The sequence below is a fragment of the Anopheles coustani genome, chromosome 2, assembly GCF_943734705.1.
Source record: "Anopheles coustani chromosome 2, idAnoCousDA_361_x.2, whole genome shotgun sequence".
In the NCBI taxonomy this organism is placed as follows: Eukaryota; Metazoa; Arthropoda; class Insecta; order Diptera; family Culicidae; genus Anopheles; species Anopheles coustani.
This window is the reverse complement of record NC_071289.1, coordinates 67256197-67281500: the sequence shown is the minus strand read 5'-3', so window position 1 is coordinate 67281500 and position 25304 is coordinate 67256197. Positions and strand designations below refer to the sequence as shown.

The 25304-nt window shown below is 45.3% G+C and overlaps 1 protein-coding gene across 2 annotated transcripts in view; it reads right to left on the bottom strand.

Annotated features, from left to right (window-relative positions):
* LOC131261990 (protein dead ringer) overlaps nucleotides 1-25304 on the bottom strand; it is a 95796-nt gene that overhangs the window by 16742 nt on the left and 53750 nt on the right. For both annotated transcript variants that reach the window (XM_058263877.1, XM_058263878.1), the window contains one exon: nucleotides 19793-19865. In XM_058263877.1, the coding sequence (XP_058119860.1) occupies nucleotides 19793-19865 (73 nt within the window). The remainder of the gene's footprint in view (nucleotides 1-19792; nucleotides 19866-25304) is intronic.

Here is a 25304-nt window from a genome sequence, read left to right as displayed (position 1 = left end):
AAGCGATTTGTCAACCTCGCATCGGAATGTGCTGCGGTGACGGAATGCGTGTTTTCCCCCCACCCGTCACCAATTCCGTCCCACCCGCCGGACGTAAAACCGGAGTGTTACCGGGGCTGTTTTTCATGAAAAAAGAGATGCATTTTTCATTCGAAATCAATTCGAGCAATCGTTCAAACTCAAGTAGTGCCCGGTGGAAAGATGTCTATTTTTATTTATCGCTCGCCTTTTATTATGGTAACGTTGGTGTGACCCCGGCCACCCCACAAGGGCCACCCGTTTTTTCCTGCCCACTCCGCGGGGCGCAGACACGCGGACGGAATATTTTCCCCGACCAAAGATCATTATCCGGTGGCACTGCCAGGGATAGACTGATGACCGCCAGAAGGGCAAAGGAAGAAAAAATAACGATAAATAAACGTATCTGACAATCAATTTTGACATCTTCCCCCCGGTGTGTGTGTGTGTTTGTAGGGCCAAAACATGCATATTTTTGGGTGCCGCGACACCCAGAACCAGAAGCCGGCTACCATCAGCGCCATCAGCATGATCATCACCATCAGCTCCGTGTGGCGATCGTGGCGTCGGATATATAAATGATGAATATATTCATCAGGCACCGACGGTTGGCGACGGAAAATGATTGAAACTCATGGGAAATTATCGTTCGCGGAGTGGATCGACCGAACTGGGTTCGAGAAGTGGATGCAAATAATGGTCGGCTGAGTGGAACGGTTTTCCTTCCGATCACCCGAAGTCCACCGGCACCAAAATAATAGAAACTCGTCTCGCGGACCGTGTTAAATGGAATTGTAGAGTTTGTTAGAAGCATTACTTTTAAATCGCATCGCCCAAACGGATGCGTAATCGTTCGATTTTTAAATAAGCGTACACGAAAGATTAATTTGATCATGTTTTACCTACGTAGACATAATTGCAGATTACAAAAGATACATTTAAAAACAAAATTGGGCGATGAATGGAGGAAATTTAAGAAATTGTGAAAAAGAAAATGTTCATTTTTTTCTTTTCGATGACATCGTTCAAGTACTATCGGGTGCTGATCAGCTTTCAGGAAGAATTATTTTCACATGAAATGAATAATAAACTGAACACAAGAAGTTTGGTCAAAACTGTGTACAAAATATTCAAAACCGCGCGGGACATGAATAAAATAGAATAACGTAACATAATGTGCTTAAATAATGGTGGATACAAATAATCACGGATGTTGAGGTCAATCAGATATGAATTAAAAAAGCAAAATAAAAACGAAGCTCAATGATTTGTGGCGAAATAGAAGAATCAAACAATTTGTATCTTTGGAAAAATTAAATCGTTGAACGACCCCACCGACCACACTGTCATTCAAATAACTCATCACATCCACCTTCATCTGGTTTTGAGATAAATTGTGGTTCAAAATAATAATAATAAATAAAAACATACATGATTAAATGGCCATCGAAGCGACCCATCGCGGGCGACTGAAAATATGTTGACAAATTAGCATCGTCCCGCAGATGGCCCTCGCCTGCTGCCCCATAATGAATGTGATCCAGCTCGTGTGCTAATGCCGTTCGTTTTTTTCTTTTTTTTCGTGAATTTTGTGAATGTTTCCATCTTCATCATCGTCCTCATGATCGCCCGCGTCATCTGCGCATCCCGCGCACCATCCCATCACACATTATCAACTTCATTAAAATGAATGAGAGGAGGGCGCGGGTGGGAGGGCTGGGAAAAGGAATCCATCCACTCGTGCCGTATGACCGATCGCTCTCGCTTCCCGCGTCGTCCTTTCCTGGCCTCCGGCCTTATGGGGCCTTATGGGGCCAAGTGTGTTGTGACATTCGCTTTTCCAAACAAACTCTCACCACGCCGCCTAACGAGTGTCGCGTGGAAAATACTGTCTAAATATGTTCCCGCCCGCTGAGGGGGGGAAACCTGGAATTGAAAAACCGTGGTGCGGATTTTGTTTTGTTTTTTTTTACGTTTAGTGATTCGTTTTTCTTCCCCGAAGGAGTCCACTTGGGGTTTCCACGATGAAAGGTAGGTTAACTCACCCGTCATACTCGCAACCGCAGATGCGATGGAGTTGTTTATAAACTGGTGCGCGTGAAAATATAAACATACCCTCGGGCCGAAGGCTACTATGTATTAATATTAATTATTGGAAAAGCTGCCAAAGTGTGAGTTTCCGCTCCGATGTTGAGTGGCTGACGAAAATTCGTCCGTTGCCTGGGACGGGCCCGGATTCGGATTGGCGAATCTCTATTCTAACATTCAACACAGCTCAACGTTAAACAGAGCAGGAAAATCAATAACGCCATCGGAGGGCCATGAAAAGTTATTCGTAAATTCGAAATAAAATTATTTACGACCCCACCAGCAGAGTATTTACTCGATTTCTACTTTTTATTCGCATGTTGTCTGCTCACCTCACCGCCGTGGAAAATTAGATGCCTTCTTGAAGGAAAATTTGCACCGTTAAGAAAACATAATCCAAACGGGGGTAGGAGGTCAAAGGTTGCGGTAAAATAATACAACACGCCGCAACGTCTGCCTACCGAAGGAACGTGCCCATTCCTTCGATTCGTTAAAAAGTCAAACATGGGTTGCCAAGACAGCTGACGAACACTTTGATATAATCGGCCTATCCACCCGCACAACCGTCCCTCCGGGAAACCACCACACGCGTTCCGACGTCCCGAAAGGCGAAGATACGTGATACGTTGGCCACACTTGGCGGGCTTCCGAAGGATTGTGTTTATTTTTCCTCCGATTGATACGAATCGGATTACATGCGAAAATGCAGAGCGACAAATGACACACACACACACTCGCAAGAGCCTTCATAAAACCATGCACAAGGGCATTTGAGGGGTATTGCTGCGCCAGTGCATCGATAATGATACGGATGCAAATTAAGTTAGTTTGTTATTGCAAGGTTTGTTATACCTCAAGCGGTTTTAGTTCCTCTGTGTCAGTTCCGGGTGGTTTTTTTTCTTCTTTGCCTTAGTTGGACGTTTCTTCCGAAGAAAATGGATACACATCTTTTAGCGGCCACACTAAATAGAGACTGTTTTTTCACGGGCTCAACATGGGGCTCGATTTTATGGAATGCTTTGCAATTAAAACGATAGAATCGTCCCCAGCTTGCCATCACATTGTTCGAGGAAAAACTTCACGAAAAATACCAACCTTCCTCTGTCCCCCAGTTACCATTACGGGCCCTGTGTGACCCTTTTCTTCCCATCTGCATGCGATCATCGGTGGACTGCCCGGCCCTTCCAACTACCCTTCCCTCGCAAGCGATCGTGCACATTTCGATTTTTCATTCAAAAATAGAAAACCCAATGTTACGTATACGCGCTCGCCGGAGTGTGGGTAGGCACGTGGAGAACAAAAAAAAAAAGAAGTTAAATAAAATAACGTCCCGTCAACGATGCATTAATCAAATGCCCGAGGTGCTCGGAAAAACGGGGAAAACGGTTGTCCACCGGATCGGAGTTCACCGGGAGCCCTCGCCGGTAGGAGAGCGTATCTTCGTTTCGAATCTCGCGTGCTACATGTTTTCATCTGTCAGACTTAATTCTCGATCGCCGCCGGATGATTTCCCGAGAAAGGAAACAAGGAAAATTTGAAATCAAGCCCGGGGTAGCTGAGAGAGGAAGGAAAGAGATTGGTTCAGATATAAAACGCGAGCGATGCGAGATGCAGTCGAATTTTCCCGAAAGGAAACCCAAAATAAAAACGCCACACGGTATTGGTAGCAATGGGAAGGACGCAAAAAGAAAACCACTTCCATGACAGAATCCATTAGTTTTGTTAATTTTGGTAAATGTCGCGTTTTTTTTCTCCTTTCTCCCGATCGCACACGTTCAATCGGATTTTCTCCACAGGAAATGGTCATTTCAAAAAGTTGAAAACACACGCTTGATACAAATTAACGTTCAGCGATGTTTGAATCCGATGTAGAATGTTCATCATTTTAATTGGAGAATTTTTGGCTAAGAGAATATTTACCACGGCAGCTGCTAATGCAAACAACAAACAGACGACCGAAAGAAGATCGACTTCGTTTACGTGTCTTGTTTCGACTGCTGTCGACCTACGAAAGTATATTTTAAAAACGATAAAATACTTGAAGCACAAGCGTTCTGTTCGTTTTGATGAAAAGTGGGAGTATACGAAGTCCGATATCACAGAGCGGATTGTTTTTTTCGTGGATTGAAATGATGTCTATGCTATCAGCCGAACGATGAACGATGTGTTTCTTTTTCTATGGCGTTCCAGCGCTTGTTTTGCGGTTGATATCATTTAATAGTTTTGTGTCATATGGTTAACACACGATGATGGGCGTTGTTTCATCATCATTCAACTGTTTCGATATCATGTGATGAGTACATTGAAGGAAAAAATACAAAATTCATTCCTCAATGACGTAAGTCTGAGCAATTATCTCCCCCGAAAGGCTTGGCATGTTTACATCCACTCAAAACGATACTGTATGGATATTCAATCACCGTTACCCACCAAATATTTTCCCGCTAGTCCCTAGTGGTGGAATCGATCGCCGAGAGGAAAATCTTCTCCAACGGTGTTACTTTTCGTTTCAATCAACCGATCAAATCATTGCAACCGCAAGCCGGACGCGTTATAAATCACATTAAAAAACTATAAACTCTACCCGGGCTCTCCTTTCCGAAACTGGCCCATTTGGATCTACCGAAATGAAGATAGGAAAAACAAAAAAATACATCAACACACCATTACCGAAAACCTTTTCCCCCTTCGAGAGCGGCCGAACTCGGGCGGCTTCTCACTTTTCATCTTCCGCAAACCCGCGGAAGTGATGGGTTTTCAAGGGTTTTCCGGGCGGAGGAGACGGTGATATAGATTTTCTTTTTATGTTGATATAAAATTTATTTCTCTCTAGCGTGAACCGTGCAGGGTGTAGGGTGTAGTACTGCCCGTTGTTGGTGTTTAATGTAAACACACATCAGGAGGCTATCAGTTCGGCATAAGAACTGGTGAAAGAGCGAAAGAAAAATATCGTACGAATCCGTAAAATTTGGTTTCGGCAATGATGTGTCGAAGATTTATTGGAAATGTGATAACCTTGAGATGAAGGAACGTTAAATCAAATAAACAGGGAGAATGTTGAGCTGTTCCGGATGAGCACATTATTATTATGGACAAGTCACGGGCAAGGGTTCTTTGACGAAATTATCATCAAAAATTGTTAAAATATAAATTTATATATCAGAAGACCAAAAACTAATTTTAAAATCAACATGAACCACTCAGAATGGGTACATTCTATACGTGCAGATTATTAAGTGCAGACACTTGTATAATGCCAAGGCACGAAGATGCAATCCCCTGCGGACACAATTTAATCAGCACCAAAAGTGCATGCAACAGCAACAGTACAAAAAAAAACATGCTGCAACTTGCTGAGGAATTAAAAATAGAAAGAAAAACACCGCCCAAATGCAAAACAGGCAAAACCGCAGAAAAGATAAGAACACAACGAAAAGGGCAGAAAATAAAACGATGAAAAAGGTTACAATACGAAACGAACTACCCTCGATGACCGTGCAGAAGCGTTTTTTATTCGTCATTCTCCACATCCGTTTTGACATTTAATTGCATTTATTTTCCTTCCCCCCCACCCCGTTCCGGCGCACAACGCATCGCACCTCATGCACATCGTGCATACAAACAAATGGTCGGCGCACAGTGCAAAAAATGTTCTAAATAATCTCAACCTGATTGTGCAAGATAAATGCAGCGATCGAATGTTACGTTTCGTAGCGACCGGTTTTGAAAAGCGAGAAAAGCCGGTGTTTCCAACCAGCCAACCGTTTAGGTACACGCGCGTGCTGCACATTTTCATATTTAAATTATGGCCGCCGACTAATTTTATGCACCAATTTCATTCCGCTGCCCGGCAAAGCCGCCCGCGGTGTGTTCGGTTCAGCATTCGATTCCAGTGGCATTCGAGGTGGTAAAACTTAACCCTGATAATTTTAGTTTTCAAACATAAATAAACTCTTCGTGGTTATAAATATTATGTTCCCAGCTTAAAGGCGATTTTTGGACTTGATTTTAACATCACAAAGTATCACACAGAACCTTAAAACACTCTGGTTTAATAAAATTTCCTTCAATACGATGGCTAAATTTTACATAGAACCTTCAAAGAAAATTGCGTTTCCAAGCTCTGGGATGATTCGAACACTCATTGCGAGGTGGTCAGTTACTTCTCTCGATACGTTTCACTTGTCAAACGTGGAGCGGATAAAGATGACGTGACGTAGCTCAGAAGAGAAGGATGTGTACATCCAGCATAATCTGCATGAATGTATAATAAAATTATTAAATATAATTATTCCTTAACCCCGGCATAATACAATCGTTGCTGGCGATCGCGGGTGCAAAGAAAAGCGCCGAGCTGGTGATCATGGGCGAAGGGCGAGGAAAAAATGGCGTTCGTTGGTCGCAACTGCCCGAATGTAAATATGCTGAACATGAATCTTTCTCCTGTCTCGTACCTCTTTCTTTTGCTTGTTAAACTTTAACCCATCCCTCCGCTTCGTCCACCTGCCCCAGACCGTCAACTTTACAGCCTTCTGAACAAAGGTGGAAAAGTGGAATCGCGCGGAAAACGGCCCAAGCCGAGCCACAACAATTTTAATGCATCCACCAATGATTATCGATCCACCGTGCACAAGAACCGATGCCAAAGTCGGAGGGGAATGGCTTGCGGAATGTTGCTATGCTCGGGCGACCAGAAGGATACCGAACGAACGAGCCTGGAGTGGAGCACATAACGGAGTAGCTTGTGTGGAAGAAGATTGCAATAAAATTAATAACTGACGAATGGGCGATTTTACACAATCCGATCGGCTGTCGCCAAGACGCCATTTCGCTCCGACCAACCTCCTGGGGGTCGATGAACGTATCCTGCCGTCGCCCCTTTTTTTTAACGATACAAATTATGTTATAATTTTAAGACAGTTTTACAGCGCGCCATGCAATTGGCAACGGCCGCATTCTCGGCTGCGATCATTAAATAATGTTACGATGCCTTTAACCTGTTCCCGTCAACTGAAACCATCTTTTGGAAATGGGAAAACAATGTTTGGTAAAAAAGAGAGTAGTCGATAAATTCAATTCCCAAACACATGGGACGGAGGGCCGATGTAGTCCGCGGTCGTATAGATTTTCACTCCCTGTCCCCCGTACAACCGCCCCTGTGTCGTCCCCCACCAAGAAACCCGTTGTGGTGACCGGAACGGAAATCATAGTGAACATATCCATCGGTCGCAAGGCGAGGTAGAAAAAAGTGATGATGCAACGTGCGGAGTAAATATTGATTCAATTAATTAAGTCAATATTGGCCGTTCACAGCTAGCTCTCGCGTGGTGGTTCCTCGCCATCCCGCCACGCTCGCCTCGTCGATGTCGAGTTTAACATCGTTTTGGAGCAACCATAACGAGTGTACTCCCAACGCCTTGAAATTCGGCATGACTCAACGGGGTTGGGACTGGGTGAGGCCCGCTCGGTCGTTGAGACCGGGCACAATCAAGATCCGGTAACGGCACGTTTAATTGACATTGTCTTACCGACCCCCTAGTGCAAATACCAGCCGAAATAGATCGTTGTGAAATGATGTGAAATGATTTCATCAACAGAATAGTAGCCCGGGTGGAGTTTGATCAAAATCGCCTTCCACCGCAACGTGCTACCCGTCAAAAAACGGGCGGCAGCAAGGTGTCAGATTTGACAGTTGACATTCGATTTTCCATTCCAGCAGCATCCGACCACACGGATGGTCCACGTCAACAAAGCAGGCGGCAAAGCGAGGTGATCGTCGCGCCCGGAACAGCTCGTTTGCGAAAATTAATTGCATGTCACCAGACACGGCGGACCGCCAGGAACTAAAAACAACTTTTCCCCGACCCGAAATGGTGCTGCCCTCCGACGCAACGACAATGTTGCGAATTTAGCTGGCTGGTGTGTGGGCCAAATCGGTCTCACATCAATATAGACGCTAAGGTGGGTGAAAATTAGCTGCGGTACTTCGCTTTTTAACCAACGGAAAGCCGGACGAATTCGATTTGGTGCGTTTTCCATGCGTAGCATACTTGCATCTCCCGGTTGCTAAACTGGAAGGTGAGAGCCGTCGCCGCCATATAAAATACCAACTTGATTTACGTTGAGAAGGTTTCACTCCGGTGGGGAGGAAGTTAATTTGAACGGAAGCAACAAGAACCCTTACGCACCACTGTTACTTCTGAACAATGTTCCGTCTGTTCCTGAGAGGGAGAATTATTATTTTTTACTTTTTCTAGCACTATCCCTAAGGAAGGGAAGTCTATACGCACACAAAACACACGCTCTGGTCACCGGTAGTCTCGCCAAAACATTACGCCGGCGACGGATCACGTTCGTTAGATCTTCGGTGGCGCAACTCGAATGAAATGAGAAGTTCGTCTCGAGAGGTCGCGGTGAGGAGGGGGGGTTGGGATGAAGATGGCGAAATGTTTTTACACTAAATTAACATATGTTAGACATCGAATGTCAGTCAAACGGTGCTGCAGGAAGAAGGCACCGAACGCGAGTGGTACCGGCAGAAGTAATTCAGCAAAAATAAAACACAAACACCGACACAGAGCAGGTTAACCCCAGCGAGAACTCCGGGACGTCCGGGAGGGATCGATCGCAATCCTGTCCCCGGTTGGTCGGAAAATTGTGCACAATCCTTCCGCTGTAGCGCCTATTAGTTTTGTTTTCTGATCGTTAGCTTCGACGCTGATCGACAAGACGGCGTTGGAGAATTCGTTCACCCGAAATAGAATTTATAGGCATGCAATCTGAACGATGGAAAATAGTGTCTTAATACGTATCATTAGGAGCCGAGGGAAGATGTCATCCATCAGGCCGGACCGTTCAGTACCGCCATGAGGTGGTTTCAATCAATTTTCCAACCCCGAAAACGCGGCCCGTGCGTACCGTGATGGATCGTCATCAAGCTCGACGGGGGTCTTAAATTAAAAAAGAAAGATCGGCTTCCTCCGGACCGGGTTAGCGGTTTTTCATCCGTACGGACAACGTCGTCACAACCTGTTTCGAGAGCTGGTGTGTAATTATAAAAGCGATGGAAGCACCAACCGTCAATAACCGGAACAGTGGCGGTGGGTGGGGGGAGGCGGGCAGAACTCAATAGGCGTTCGATCGGAAAATGGACTTGCTGCGGTCGCATTAGCAAGTGGATTGAATTTCCCCGGCCTTGGGGCTGCTTGTTTCGGCTTTTAATGGGCGACTCACCGCTCGCCCGCAACTCCTTTGGGTGTAAGTTCAGCCCCGGGGTGGAAAAGAAAAACCCGCAGCCAAACATCCAGGACAGGATCAAGTTTTCCTTTCGTCTGCTTAATTGAAACATATGGTTTTCCGCGCTCGTGGGACGGATTCGAATTTGGAGTGGGTTTTTATTTTTAATGCGTGAAAAATGAGCCGAACAACAGTCAATCAAAGAATGTTTTTCCCGAAAACATTTGTTGCCACATGCATGCCGAAATTGTATAGTCTCCCCGCACTCGGTAAAGTGAATCGCATCCAATGGTAAAAGTGTTGCCAAACTTTTTCGTTTTGGTAAAATTTTGGTCGAATTCAAAGTTCAGATATTTTACTATAGGAAACTTTCAGGTTTGCTGACAATTTTGATCGTAAAGTGGAAAAATAATTAAAGCAGCTTTTTTTCCCCATTTCAAGTGTAAGCATCACATTCATCGCAATCAAATTATTTTATTTGTCTACTTCTTACTTCTTACTACGCCGAATTATACGGTGGAAATGCGTGCGATGTGTCTCTCTCCTTTGAGATTCCGTTTGATGAACACATATTCCACACACTCAGTGATTCCGACGCTCATCTTAGACGGTGCATTTCCTTAATGTTCCTCTTCAGCCGTGTATTTTATTTTGGCATCGGTTCTTATTGGTCTCGCCGGTCCTTGTGTGTGCAATTTTTAATTGCGCTCGTAAAAACCACAATTTGAATACAATGAAACGAATGCGGCGACTTTGCAAGTGCATAAACGCATCGCACAAAAACACAAGGGCCGGCATCTTGCACTGAAGATGTCACGCTCGCGCGGGAAACTGGGCGAGATATTCCACGGCACGATCACAACTTCTTTGCGCTCCGAGACCGCTTTTTCTTTGTGCGTCGATCGCGAAGAGATGGCTCGGGATTTTGATCGATGCCGCGCGGAGCTAACGCGGCACGGGAAGGAAATATTATTCATGGGACAAATTCCTTGAAAAGTAATAAAAATGCCTCATGTATGAACTGCATATCGGTTGTTGGCCGGGTGCGTGCTGTTGCGGCGGTTGCTTAAGAGGAAGGAAAATTAAATCATTCTCGTGTCGGGCCGTGCGGAAGTCCCTTTGTGAGTCGGCAGTAAAGGAAGCGAAGAATAAGACGAACGCCCAACAATTATAGCGCAAGCAATGTTGTTTGATGTGTTTTAGGAGGTGATGTGTTCATCGGTTCGAAGCTGAGTTAAATTGAATTCGTATGTTATGAGTCTATTTTTACTTTGATTACATGTTGCACCAACAGTATCAGCATCAATGTGGTTCGATAAACTGAAGTCCAGAAATAAAAATGTATGAATTAAAAAATGGAATTTTATACTGCTATTCTTTTGAACGCGTTTAATTATACTGAATACGAAACATTGAGATTAAAACCAAAATAATTTGATGCAATACCAAATATACACTTTCAATTATACTTCACAATAAAAAAAGAAAGTCTTTTGGCTCCTCCAGTGAACAGAAAAAAAAACAATATAAAAAGTCCACCATCCCGAAATGTTGCTTCAAAAATGTCGAAACACGTCATCGAGCTGCCGACGGAAATGATGTACAAATAATTTTAGACAAACCTCAAATTGCGTCGCACACAAAGAATTGACATTTCCTCCAACCTTGCGGTCCACATTGATCCGCCGATCCAATGGTGACCATTTTCGGGGCCCGTCGAAGGAGACCTCTCATTTGTCATCCCCGGCTTTTGAATGTGCCGGAGATTGTGTGGTGAGGATTGTTTTTTCGTTTTTCCTACCTTGCTACATTGCCTGTATTTCGGGTTTTCGTGCGCGCTTCGGAATTATTCTTATATTTCCCGCATCGATCTATTTTTTCCGTTCACTTGAAATCTGTCACTTGAATTACCATTATACACCGCCGCCCGACCCCGCTGGTGACATTTTTTGGGTCATGAAGAGGACGGGGGGAAGGGAGGGCAAATACGGCCGCCCACTCAATCAGCACACTCGCCCGATGCGAAAGAGACCTCTGGCGATGGTCAGCCCAAAAATAATACGCCGGAAAACCCGGGTGCCGCAACGGATGCCGCACGCTAGACCATTGTCGTCGCCGCGGGACCTCGTCAATCATTTTCTCATCAATCGGTCGCGCCATCGAAGCCGAGGACGTTGTCGTCGACGACGACGGGAGGTCAAACCGGAGGAACTCACTGCGATCGTGACAAACGGTGCGGTTGTTTCTGTCCACCGTCTGCTCGGCAGGGATCGAGGAAAGCATCTATCGAAACGATAGTAACATGAGGGACACGCCATCCGAAGGGGGAGGGGGGGGGGGGGACGAATGGAGGAAGAAAAATGACAATTCCATCGCGAGGAAGTTCCGCGCTTGCGATGCTCCGATGGGGGCTATGTTTCTCTTTTATCTGAAGTGGTTATTAATAGGCCCGGGGCGGCTTAATGAGCGGGAAAATCGGGACCCCCGAAAACCCGCTGACGAGCTGAGTGACTTTTCCTACGCTTAGTGTGTCGGCCCGTCGAGGATGTGTCAATGTGTTTGGGCCGGTGGGAGGGGGGTCGGGCTTGAACTTCCGTTGCATCTCCGTTGTCAAACGGTGATTTTTCGTAATTACGTTTGCAACGGGAGCAAAATCCTAACCTCGATACACAAAAATCGGTCAGCCAACATGTAACACGAGGTAAAAACCAAAGACAACCAGACACTTATTGATTCGGAGACGGAGGCAGGGTAAAAACAAAAAGATTCTAAATGCTAATAACAAGAATACGGTTCGGTGCCGTCATCTCATGATTCTAAATACAATTTTCCCACGAATATTTCCTTCATCATAATACAACCGAGCGAGCGAACGCAGCGAAAGAAACAAAGTACCGTCAGCCCATTCGTGTGGTAATAATAAACGAGCAATAAATAATATCGTTGAAATCTTGTTAATGCTGCACACGCGCGCCCGCTTCGTTATCACGCAGCCCCCAAACGTCAACACCTTTTTTCCGGCGTGGTTGTTTTTCTTTTCGTTTCGTTTTCAGCACAGCCCTTCAAGCTGCAGCATCATTCGTGCCTTAACGGATGCACTTGAGATACAATTTATAAATATTATAATCGAATTATGCGGCTGCTCGACAGGGATTCCCAAATACGAACTGGGCACGAGTCGATCTGTGGTGTGGTTTTAGTTTGGATTGATAAGTAACAAAAGATAAAATAAACACGAAAAAGATGGACAATATTTGACTTGCGTTATTAAATGATCGTAGGGAAATAATAAAGAATAGCTCAAATCAAAAGTTTAAATCGACCATTAGAACTGCACCGTTGAGTGAAGCACACAACTGGTGTTTCCCAAAAGGAACTTTTCAAGCAAAACGAAAGGCAATCGTATTTCAATTGCCTCTTTTTGTGTAGATGTCGATAGCTACGTGTTTCCACTAATCGATCGTGCCAATTGTCGATTGAAAAAGGCTTTCCCTTGGGCACCATCAAACCCCCCCCTCCCCTCTCCCCCTCCTTCCCGTGCTGGGAAAGACGCCCCAAAAGCTACCCTTTTTAGTGAATATAACACTTCAATTTATCAATTTACTGCCTGTCAATTTGGCGGCGCTGTAAGCGAGACCGCCACCCCGCAGGGAAGCAAACCGGCACCCGGGCCCGGTAAAGGGCACGAGCAGCGGTCCTTGGATACCTTTCTCTTTCGCGAGGTAGCCGCAACGAGGAGCGAGTTTTCTGGTTTGCTCGCCGAAGATCGCGATCGCGCCGTCAACAGCTGCTCGTGCTGCTCCCTTTGGTGACTAACGAGACACACCGGGAGTCCGGGAGGGGTGGGAGATGAAAGTTGAACCGTGGCGCGGAGGTAGGCAGGAAACACACAAAGGAAATGTGTGAAATCTGCCACCTTCGTCTCCGGCACACTACGCGATTACGCGAAAAGGTAGCGAAAGGAGAACCGTACGCCGCACACGAAACAAATCCCACCACGAAACCGGAGCAGCATATTCCGGGGTCCGCGAGGTGTGTGCGCCTTCCGCCAGTCCTTTCGCTTCGGGCGAGCGTGGCCACTTTTGCGAATCACGCGCATAACAAATGGTTAATATAAAAGGTGTAAAAACGCCGATCGCAGATTTATTACTAATTGAATTTTAATTTACAATTTCACTCCCCCCCCCCCCCCCTCCCACCGGGTAGCGATGGTTTCGTCCCTGTTGGTCGCGTTTATCTCACCTTGTTTCGTACCAGCTTTGCGTTGCTCCTGGCCTCTCTGGACACCGAGAAGTTTGTTCCTGTTTTCTCACACACACGCACACGAACCGTCAAACGAGCGGAAATTGAATGAGCATATCTTCGCTTCTCGCGATCGACAGAATCGATTAACATTGACCCGAACTCGCGGGTTCGTGCCAGAATTTGATCGCGATGATCTCACCGTGCCGATCGACTATAAGGGTTGCATCGATGTAACAGATATTTCATTGCAAATTACGAGTCGTTCTAACTGATTGTTTCCATAAGTGACAAGTTGTCATGGAATAATGTACTTGCTAATTCATAAATATGGGTTTCATAAAATAACATTTAAGTTAAAATCAAAGTAAAAATGAAAACTGAAATATTTAAATGCATGAAAAAATATGAATACGATTTTTAGCGAGTTATATTATCAAATTACTTTAAAGCATGGAATGAGCTAAAACATCCATTCCAAATGTTTTCCTTATTATCGAATAAACGAATCGAATTAAATACTTTTTAAATGAAACCATCATTTTTTTTAATTTTAAAACTCTCTTTTTCTCGTACCCTTTTTTACATCATAGTTGAAGTAACAAGCAACGGGCAAAATTAAATTTATTCACATGTCCCTAGTGTCCTTTCTCACAAGAACAAACCAAAATTATCGTAAGTGAATTGAATAGCAAAGAAGTTCCCGTTCGTTATCGGTTTGATTGACGTTTAATTGATTCAAGATACCGAGCTACTGCAGAAGCATGTCCTGACTGCGGTGTGACTTGCACCAACAATGACGACGTAATCTCACGTTTCAATCGAGAGCATCCAACAGTGACTCGACGGAATGAAGGGCAGACGAAGAAACGGATGTCGAAAGAGTGCGTGTGTTTGATCTTGGGAGCATGATACGGAAAATGATATGGCGTTCGATACGGTAGCATTCTGGGTGTCTATAGGTGAAGGGTAGGGTGATAAAAACCGACAAGGGTTCACACACACACACATGCGGTGTATCCTTTCGATGACACAGCACCATCGGGTGAGCTGGTGCGTTTGATAGGCAACCCGATGTCCAAGAGCGGGGACGGCGGAAAACATGTTCCCCCGGGCGCGTAGTTCGGGTTTCGATCAATCTCCATCCGTCGGAACACTTGCTAAGAATTTGTTTACAAAATTGTTTAAGTGCCGCGCGGCTCACGGGCTTCCATTTCAAACGACGCGTGCCGATCACTCTCTTGGCGCATTTTTTGGAGGAGCGGCTCCGAATCGGGAAGTAATCGGGAGATCGAGCGCCTTTTGCTACCACCGTTTCTTCTTGCTCAGGGCCTCCCTGGCCGTAGCATTTCCCGATTTTTATACCGCCTTTCCGATCGTTCGTTGGGACGCTTTTCCCCACTTTCCGTCGATGCGGCAAACATGCGGTAGCCGAACAAGTTGATTATGTTGTGATGTGTTGCTTGTAAACAATCGCGGTCCCGACGCGATCCGGTGGCATTGGGGAGAGAGCAATCGTATTCGAAAAACAACCCCATCACCCCATTTCCTCCCCTTCGTCGAAGCTCTTTTTGCCGGAGTTTTATTATTCGATTCTAGCGGTTCTTAAATCATGCAAACAAATGATCCATCATCGGACGGTTATTGCCGGTACGATTCGGAAGGAAGCACGCCGAAGCGAGCCTTTCGGTGTCTTTTGTTGGAAAAGAGCCGACTGGAACGGGTACCCGGTTTTTCCGATCACTCGCCAGACTATTTGACGCCGTTTCGGATGGGCCGTTGGTTTATGTTTACCATTTAATTGCCGTGACTTTGCGATACAAATGCCTGGGGGATCAATTACGCTGAATACGGTTCAGATCAAAGTTTTTCCGAAGTAATGATTTTACGTTACACTTTCTTACGGGGATTGTTTTGAGGAAATGATCTTTGCTATAAAATGATGTATGAAACCCCCAAACATATTCTGGTTTCCACAGGCAATAATTCTACGAAACAATTATTCAACGATAGATTACATGATCGCTGCGCTTCCCTGGAAACTGGTTGAAAAACGTCACACGTTTTCCCCCGCGCGTTCTTTTCGGAAGCTAAACAATAAAAAACCGGGAAATCGATGAGCGAAGGATAGTATCATTCCATCTTCAGGCCGAACTACAAAGGCTGAGCTGTTGAACATGAAAAACCTCAAATTGTATGGTCCAGAAATCATCACACACACCCACCTACCCGACCCCATTTCCACGCGGATGAGCGCGAGACGATCCGCGCACAGCTGTCGGAAATATCGATCAAGCAAGCGGCCGAATGCGGACGGCGATATTTCCATCAAATGACCACAACAGTGTGGCACACATTTGCCCCAGAATCGGACCGAACACATCAAAGGGATTTCACTTGAGATATGTGTGTCTTTGAGGGGCGGAAAAGAACTGGACCAGTACAGGCGGTGGTAATTTTCGTCCGAAAAACCGACTCATCGCTTCATGAAAAGAAAAATCATGACCCTGTATCAATTTCTTTTGGGAGCAGAAGCATTTGTTGACATTCGCCCGTTTCGCATGGATCGATCGGGAAAGAATTGTCCGTGAATAAATAATATAGCTGGGAAGATAAATCTGGCGCTAGGTTGATTTAAAATAGAAAGGAACATATTTTTTCCTTATTCTTGGTTGGTTCAATCGTGGTTTGTACTGAAAATAACCCCTAGTGAACATTTATTTCGTTAGGCTACTCTACCGTTGATATGTAAACAAAGATAAATAGAAAACCGTTCGCAATCGCTCGGACAAAGGGTGTTTAAATTGTCGATGATTGAAGTGTGCCAATTTGTCGATTGGTTGCTTCTCTTCCTCTCCGTTTTGCGAAACGCTCCTCAGGAATAAAACTGCATCGTTCGTCGCGTCGCGGTAGAAAGTCGGCTGCATCGGAATCAATTCGCGCACGGGGAGCCGTTGAAACGTCGAAGGTGTTCAGGGCAATCAACAGCCAACAGGCAGGCCGGAACCAAACCGGTACCACCCGCTGCGACTCCATTCCAATCGAATCGTGCGATCTTGTTGAGATCTTGTATTCTCGCCCCGAAGTCTGCACCGCGCCTCTGATCAATGCCTGATCATTTATCCACCTTTTAAACACAACTTGTGTGTGTGTGTGTTTCGGTGATGTTTTGACTTGATTGTAGCGCCTCAACATACGCCTCGATGGGTGGAAGGGCTTCAGCTTCCATGTCGGAGAGTGTCCGTCTTTTCCATCGATCCGTCCTAGTCTCCAATTATTCAACATAAACTTTTATTAATCATTCGCGACGACAAGATCACGCGGCGGAACCGAGGGGAAGGAGGACCGGGGGCGAGTGTAAAAGAGGGATGGACAAAAAAGGCTGTAAAGTTCGCGGGCTGAAATATTAGTCTGCCGTCGGCGCCGTCCCGTACGCTACGAAGATCGATGAAGTTGGGAAAACCCAGGGACGAGGAGTTGGGAGCTCCGGAAAGCGACGGAGAAATGCTCTCAAATCGATCGATCCTAGAGAATCAATTCCTGAGGTGGAGAGAAATCTTGATTGGAGGCAGCAAAGGAGTTAGACAACGCCAGCAACAGGTCAGCCCAAGTGGCTCCCAAAAGTGGAGAGAAGTAACGTCCCCGGGGCGATGGACCCGGGCAAAGAGATTGATATATTGATTTCGGATCGATTTGACAGCGAGAAAATTGCGTTTCCTTTTTGATTGCCTCACCGGCCCCATCGACGATCCTTGGGCGAGGGGGAATGGGACGTTGTTGGGTCCCGTTGTTCGCCCGAACGGATTCGATCATCCTTTTTTTCCCGATCCAAATCGTGAACACCATTCAGACCGGAGTCCAGCACGAAAACAACTCCCCCGGTCAACTCGGATAGTCCATCTCCATCCGCTAATGATCGTATGATCACTGGAGGGAAGCATACGTCGGCACACGTGGAAGCACTATGGTAGGCTGGCGTTTGGCCTATCGTTGCCCGACTACCCCCCGAAAACGCCGAGATTCCGATCGCAAGCGGAGGCAACTGGGTGTTGAACGGAACTGCTGCGTCTAGGTTATGTTTGAGTGATGTTTTTTTATTGTATGTTATTTTTTGTACGCTCCTCTCGGCGGCAACATCGCATAAGCGCGCCCTTGTTCGTATCATGAATGATCCTTCCCAGTGAGGGGAATGACGACCGTTTCCCTCGTCGAATCGTCCCGTCGTCGCACAATAAGAGTGTAAATTACGATTATCTCGTACGAGGAGCTTCGGGCTTCTAATTTGACTTTGATTAATTGATTGATAACTGATCCCTGCATCCCTCGGTGTTGGTACGTTTTATTGGTGGCACGATACGATAAAGAAAAAACATGTGTTCTTCACGCCTTTCGATGAGCATCTATAACATGATAAACCGAAGAAAGCACCTCTAACTTATTTAATTCGAATATTATTAAAACAAAAGTTGTAAACAAAACAACAATATTTAATCGACACCTATCGAAAATATACGACACATGTGATTCAAAAATACAATAAAACAAGTCATCTGCTCAAATCGTGTATGAATTTTGCCTTTTTCCTCGATTTGTCGGCAAAAGATCACAAAACTGTATCAATGGCAGGTGTCAATCGCATCGCTTCGAGGCGCAAAGGTGCTAACAAAATCAATCAAACGCTGCCGGCTGGTGACGTTTTTAATTCGGACGTAGGTGATAATTGGGATAAAATGGAAAACATTCTGCAATCGTTCGAAAACAACCCCGCTCACTCCAACTCGTAGTTGCATGTATTGAAGAACCGGGTTGACGTTGAAGTAGTCGCTAAAATTTACACCAAATTTAAAGTTCATTCACAATTTTAGCTCGCGGCACATTTATTGGGGCGCAGAGCACTTTTCTCGCATGCTTAGAAAACAACTGTTTTGCTTTTCGTAGCCCTGGAAACATTAAACACCAGGCCCATAAAACTGCACGACGCTGTCGCCCGTTCTGCTTCCTGAAAATGGCGCACGGAGTAATGATTCGTCGAAATCGCTCCACTCATGCACGGCTTAGGGCACGACGACGGCGACGACGCCGATGCAGATTTTATGAATGTACGTATGAAATCCAAAACCCGTCCGACCAACGCCGCGATGTTTGCCCTCTGCTTCAACGGCAGAATCGTTTGCAAACCCACTTTATGAGATCCCCCATTTGCAGCTCCATTCGGGATTGGAGGTTCTGCCAGCTTGGTGGGATCGTAAAATATTAAATTTGAAACTGCATAACTTGATTTCATCAGCAGACATGATGCATCCGTCAGGATTTTCCTTCCACGGACATGTCCCGCACCCCCTTTACACTCCACCATGCATGCTTTTGGCGTTGATGAATGAAGCGCCACGGAGTGCATAAATAAAGTACGGACAAACTGCTTCACTTTTCTGCGGCAGTTAGAACGTTTCGTTGATACTTGGCCTTATTGCCACCGTTAAATTCCATCGGAGGTTTATTCATCTGTGAATTTGTGAGCGGATTTATAACAGTCTATGGTGTTCCACTTTCTAACTTTAGAACCGCAACGGAGGTTGTTTTTAGGAAGACTGTTTTACCGAGTGGGTGACTACGATTGTGGGTGTTTATGCGAACTTGCTCGGTTATCGAATGTGAATAAAATCATTTATCATTTTTACTCATCCCAAATTGTCATGGACGGGGCAATTTTGAAATTTAATCGTACCCAGAAAACAATTAGCAGGGACAAATTAAGCAAAGAAAGAAACATGATTTGCTCAAAAGGGAAAACAAACCAATAACAGGCCAATTCCAGCAGGTCGGAAAGAATGATTAATTGAATTCTAACGATAGCCCGGAATCGGGAGGGTTCATCATTCGGTGTTGATTCGTGAGAAGAACAAAAAACATGGCGTGATAAACTTGAATGCTCTTGGAATTCGCTAGGATGCTTTCCATGACTCAATGTTCCAGGAATTTCTGCCAGTGGAAATGCTACACTAAATTTCAATTGCTACACGATAGCAAAAGAATTCGATTCTTATACGGAGCCCAGGGGGTAACCTTTTATCCTGTTCACTTCCCTCGCCCTCGTGTGCTGGCCGAACCCGGGATGACTCACACAATCGGAAGTCGTACGATTTGATAGATTGTTTTTACCGGAAAATCAATTACCAGTGGAAAGATAGGAAAAAAATGCGGCACTTACCTCGCTTTTGCATGAACAGGAACAGGTCGTCCAGGAATTCCTTCCGCTTCGGGTCATCGTTGATTTCGTACAGCTGAGCGTCCGGAAGTGCCACCGTCGCGACGATGGGACAAGTAAGGAGAGAAGGAGGAAAGAAAAGAGAAAAAAAATACGATTAAATACTGTACCGGTGCACGTCGAAGGCCTATTTGAGTGTTTGCATTGCGTTTAGTCCGCTTGCAAGCGTTTTGACGCACGTAATTAGTCAATCATTTTCGAGTAAAAAATCAAACTGCGGTCAACCGACAACCGGATTGGCCGGAGCGTGGAGAAGCCGCCGAGGTCGGCGTCCGGCAGTGCAACGATGGGCATCGGAACAGGGTGCACCGATGCACCCTGCACCGCCACCATTACCACCATATCGGCTGTAGTGTGGAATCGCCACGGGGAACGGTGGTGGTGGCCATTCGAACGGAAGGAGAGAAATAGAGTACGAAGGGCGCAAAACAAAAAAATAAACTACGGAGCATAAACGGATCAATAACGTCGAAAGAAGGAGACAGAACGTGGGTCTCAATAGTACATTTAATCGCTGCAATGCACTTGCACTTGCCATTCTTCGATGCTGCCTGAGCAATGAGGCTAAAGTGTGCTTCGGGAAAGTTGTTAGTGCAACGGCACACGGACACAAACGTTCATGCAACCACTGAAACACAAACACACATACACACACCTAAGAAAGGGACCCTGCAAGTGCAGGTTGCAACAGCCGCAAACTCGCACGTTCGAGGCGAGCGCCGACGTATCAACATTAATTACAATTGGCATCAGCATTAAACTTATTTAAATTGATTGCGTGCCTCTTGAAATTATTTTTATTAGCGTCTACGAGAAGTAGCGCAAACCGCACCCCACGCCACTTCACCCACCGGTCGCGGAAAACAATTACACCAGGCGGAGTGTTGTTGTTTCCTTTTGGTTTGTGGCGTTTGAGACGGCTGGTGGGCTGCTTCTGGGGTGGCCCCTGTGTCTCTCACCCTCTCTGTGTGGGTGGTATGGTGGTTATTAATTACTAGACAATGCAATCACCGGATGCATCGATGGTGCAGGCGCGATCGTTTGGAGGGGAGGAGCACGGGACTTCGTTTGAAGTTCCAAGAATGTTTCATCGAGATGGAGATCAGAAGAATGTTACCATAAAAGAGTAGGCGAAGCAGGAAAATAATAAACTGAAACTCGAACTTCGCTGCATACCAGCTTTACAGAAATAATTTACAAAAGTTACGTGTGGGAACTGGGAATGAAGATACGTAATATCGGTTTCTTAAATTGAAGGTGGAAACAATTAGATGTACAATGATTGCCGACACGGAAGAGCATGTTTAAACCCAATTTTATAGTAGAACAAACAAGTCCAAACAAATAAACTGCGACAAAACTAACAACTTAACCTTTCTAAGACAACGTAAGTAAAAATGCTACCAGTCAAGCCACGTCGAAGCGTTAGTTCCAATAATTGTCGCAACTGAACGGGGTCGTCTCACTTGAAAATAGTACTATAATTCGAACCATTTATCCACGGTGCAGCCCGTGTGAATCGTCGGTTGCGCTTTTTCTACCATTCCGCGAAGGGCCCTGCGTTGTCGATTGCGTGTGAAAATGAAGGACATCGTTTGGAAAACCGTTACTACGAACACGTAGCAGCATCGAGAGTCGTGTAAAAAAGTAAACGCTTGTCGAAGCATGTAATGCGATATCCCAACGACTGTTTTAAACTACCGCACATACTGTATGTAGCGCATGTCAGACAAGATTAATGAACAAAAGGAGGAACATTAAATGAAAATTATTCAAGGTGGAGCGATACAATGTAGCACAATTCCAAGAAGAAGTAACACCGGCATCTCAAGTGATAAAACCTATGTAGAAAAAAATCGTTTTAGGAAATTTTCAAATCCTCCTTTGCTTTTCTATTCTTTTTTTATAGCATTCTCAATCTGGCAGTTATTGTTATTATTTTGTCAATGATTATCGTTAGCTTCTGTATTTACTTGCCAGTTCTCGACAACCTGCCGTGTCCGTGGTTGATCACGAGCATAATCTTTATCCTCCCCACACGCCGCTGCCCCGAGTCGTCTTTGTTGCGGGCTTAATCCCGCTGCGTCCGTCTGCATCACGCCATCGTCGTGCTCGTCGAGACATCGCATGCGCTGGAAGCCAAAGCTTCACAAAATCGTGTGTTTCATCACCAATTAGGCTGCGAAAACGAATTCGCGGGATCTGCTCTTTTCATTCAGAAGTTCAGCGTCGAAATTATCGCTATCCCCATTCGCTCGAGGAGATTGACTCGAGGGGTGCAAAGGTGTCACGCAAATGGGCGTGCATGGCGATGCGTGGAAACCGATTAGATGTTTTTGTTTTTTTTGCCGTTGCTGCCGAGCTGCACTTTTCTATCAACCCAACGCAGCACACCGTTTGCCTTAAAATGTTGTTCGGTTCCGATCGATAGCGGGGTCGATAGTTGCATGCTCTCGAGTTGCCCTCACCATTTAATTGCTTTGGATGGCTACATTTTCATAATTCGTTTGCTTTCTCAGTTTCGTTTTTGGGTTTTTGTTTGTTAGCTCTAACATTAACAATCGTTTTTACTGCAGTAGAAAAAGGGAAGTACCCCCTTTAAAGCTAAAATATTCCTGATATAACCGCAAGTGCAATTGCCCAGTTTCGGTGCTACCGGAAATTTCGTCGGTGCATGTAGGCAACTCCCGGCAGCTCCCGGTTGATAGCCGTCAAAGTGTACCCGCGGGCGTTGGAGCCAAATATTGGCTTAATTTTGGCTCGAATCACCGGAAGACGGCCACGAGCACCGGACGAGCGGCTACTGCGGGCTGGAAAATTATATCGTGTCACAAAACGCAGCTCCGATAAACCCAAACATAAACGCTATACAAGATTAACCGAAGGGAGAAAGAGATAATGAAAACAAAAGCACACACACTCGCAAAGAAGCAGGGTGGAGAAAAAAATAATTGCAATTCATGTAAAAGCATAAATTCGACGGCGTGGTAAAAATCGTGAGCAATTTTGCCGTGTTTTGCATACGACATCCGCAGGCCGGCTCGGACACGTTCTTCCCTTCCGAAAGGACTTATTTTCAGCGGCCTATCGAGGATGTTGACGTTTGCTTATGCGAGGGAAAAGCAAACAACCCATCCAAAGCACCGGAAAACCGTCGCTTGGTCAACCGATGTCCACTCTGACACAACGTCACTGACAGCTGTAATTCGAACAGTGACAGTGATGGGTCCCTGGATCAACTGGGCTGCCGGGCTGGAGGGGCGAGGTGGTTTGACTTCTGAAAAGTTGTTTATGTTGAAATCGATAGGTAAAACGTATTATTAACCAGCAAATACATATATTATGCGTTTAAAATAGAACCATCATTGAGTTTTGCTGGTTTTTTTTATCGTTAATAGATACCTATAAGGATGATTTCCATTTCAACACCTAATTATGGAAACTCTGTAGAACGATTTTCCAGAGTCAGTTTCACTTGTCAAACTAAGTGCACCTGTATTGATTTATTTCTTCAAAATCTTAATTGATTTCAATGCAAATTTGTCCCAAATGAAACCTTCCCAATGCGAAACAATAGACACTTGCATGGAAACTAGATAAGCGCAGCTATTTGTCAGTGCCCGCCGTTATGATGTGCGTTTTGCTTCCTTTTTTATTGCAGCGCGCGCGTTTCACATCGTAAAACCATCTTGCGCGAGACATTTGCAACCACCTTTGCCTTCTTGCACATACGCCATCTAAGGCGCCATAGAGAGTGAGCCATGTTTTGTGGTTTTGTGGCAACGTGATGGTTACCGTGGGAAACCGTGGTGCAAGTGCCGCCGAAACGCACCCCTTCCCAAAAGGGTGTTTTCTCTTGATTCGGCGCGCTAAAATGAACAACATTCACGGGGAAAGAAAACCACCCCCGATTGCCAACCGAGGGGCGTTAGTAATTTCCTTTAACCTCCCAACACCGTGCATATCTGCATGGTACTTTATTCAGCTCAATGTAGCATTTATTCGACGTGGCAAGCTTCCCATAGCCGCTTGACACAAACACACACACACACACACACACACACCGGGGTGACCTATAAACGTGGTGTCCCAGAGCCAGCACAACTCAGTTCCGTCGAACAAGGGCGAACACAACCACCATGTGGGGGAGAGTTTCGAAAATAAAAACCGCAAAAGCACATAATTTTTAACACTTTCATTTTTTTTTACGACAATACATTCGATTGTTCCCCGGCTAGTGACTGTGATGGCATTTCGTTGCCTTCACCACGCGGTGAAAAAGTCAACTCCCACCTCGTCGGTTTTCCGCGCCGACGCGAGGAAGCAAGGTGCTTCGGAGGAAATGCCGGGCATGATTAATATTTTGCGCCCCTTCGATAGACGTTTATGTGATCGTTGCTGTTAAAAATGGGGGTTTTCCTATTACTCAGCGTTGTGAAAGTTATGAAACAAGTCAATAAATTTGTGGAAGAATCAGGTGAATCAGTTAAAGCGTTTGAAATGTTATCTGTGAAACGTGAATAATGATCAAAATCATTTGAACCAATAATTTAAAAAAAAACAATTTGGGTTGTATTGCGGTAGAAAAACGATCCTTATGCAAAAGTTAAATTAAATCAAACAATGTGAATCGATTACTTGTGACACGCCGTAAATAATAACCGTAAACCGTGGCGCCGGCGAGGGAAAATCGCCGCAGGATCGTTACCATTTGTCATCGAAAACAGGAACGAAACCCGGACGGAGCGAAACCACTAGTAAACAGTTTTCCTCAAAAACCAGCCCGAAACATGAAGTTCATGTACCTCTCTCGTTGGCGTTGAACAACGGCCCCCAAAATAAAGATTTCGTTCCGTGATGCGCTACGTAAGAGGTCATGTTGAATTTGATTGATGAATCTACCGGAGAGTCGTAAAAGGAAAAGAGGGAGGAAAACAACGAGGAAAAGTCAAAAGAGAATGCGCCATCGGATTTAGCACCTTTCGATGGTGTCGTCGCATCGTTGTGGAATCAAAAAATATATTTAAATTTCGGCTGTAAACTAACGGTAGCATTGTTTTTGCGGTTGCCAAAATTCCTTCCAATCGGTGACTGAAGTGGTTTAGAAAAGTGATTTCAACCGAGCCACAGACAAAAAAAAACTGGTAAGTCCAAGACAGCAACATTGCAATCGCTGCGCCCCGCTAAAGCATGCGTAGTTCCTGCACCAATTTCCACGAACCATCCCGAAGCGATCGTAGCGCATCATTAACCAGATCAAATCACTATTTTCATCGTCAATTAGAAGTGTTCCGTGACGGGCGAGCATCGGTAAAAGGAAGGCTTCGTGCTTCCCCGGGAAGGAACCGTCCTCCATTTTTCCCCCCGCGTGCCTCTAATGGCGTGCTGCCACCGGGGAAGGAAAATAATCAATCATTTAATTTTGATCGCCTCAAACGATCGCCAGGGCCGCCTT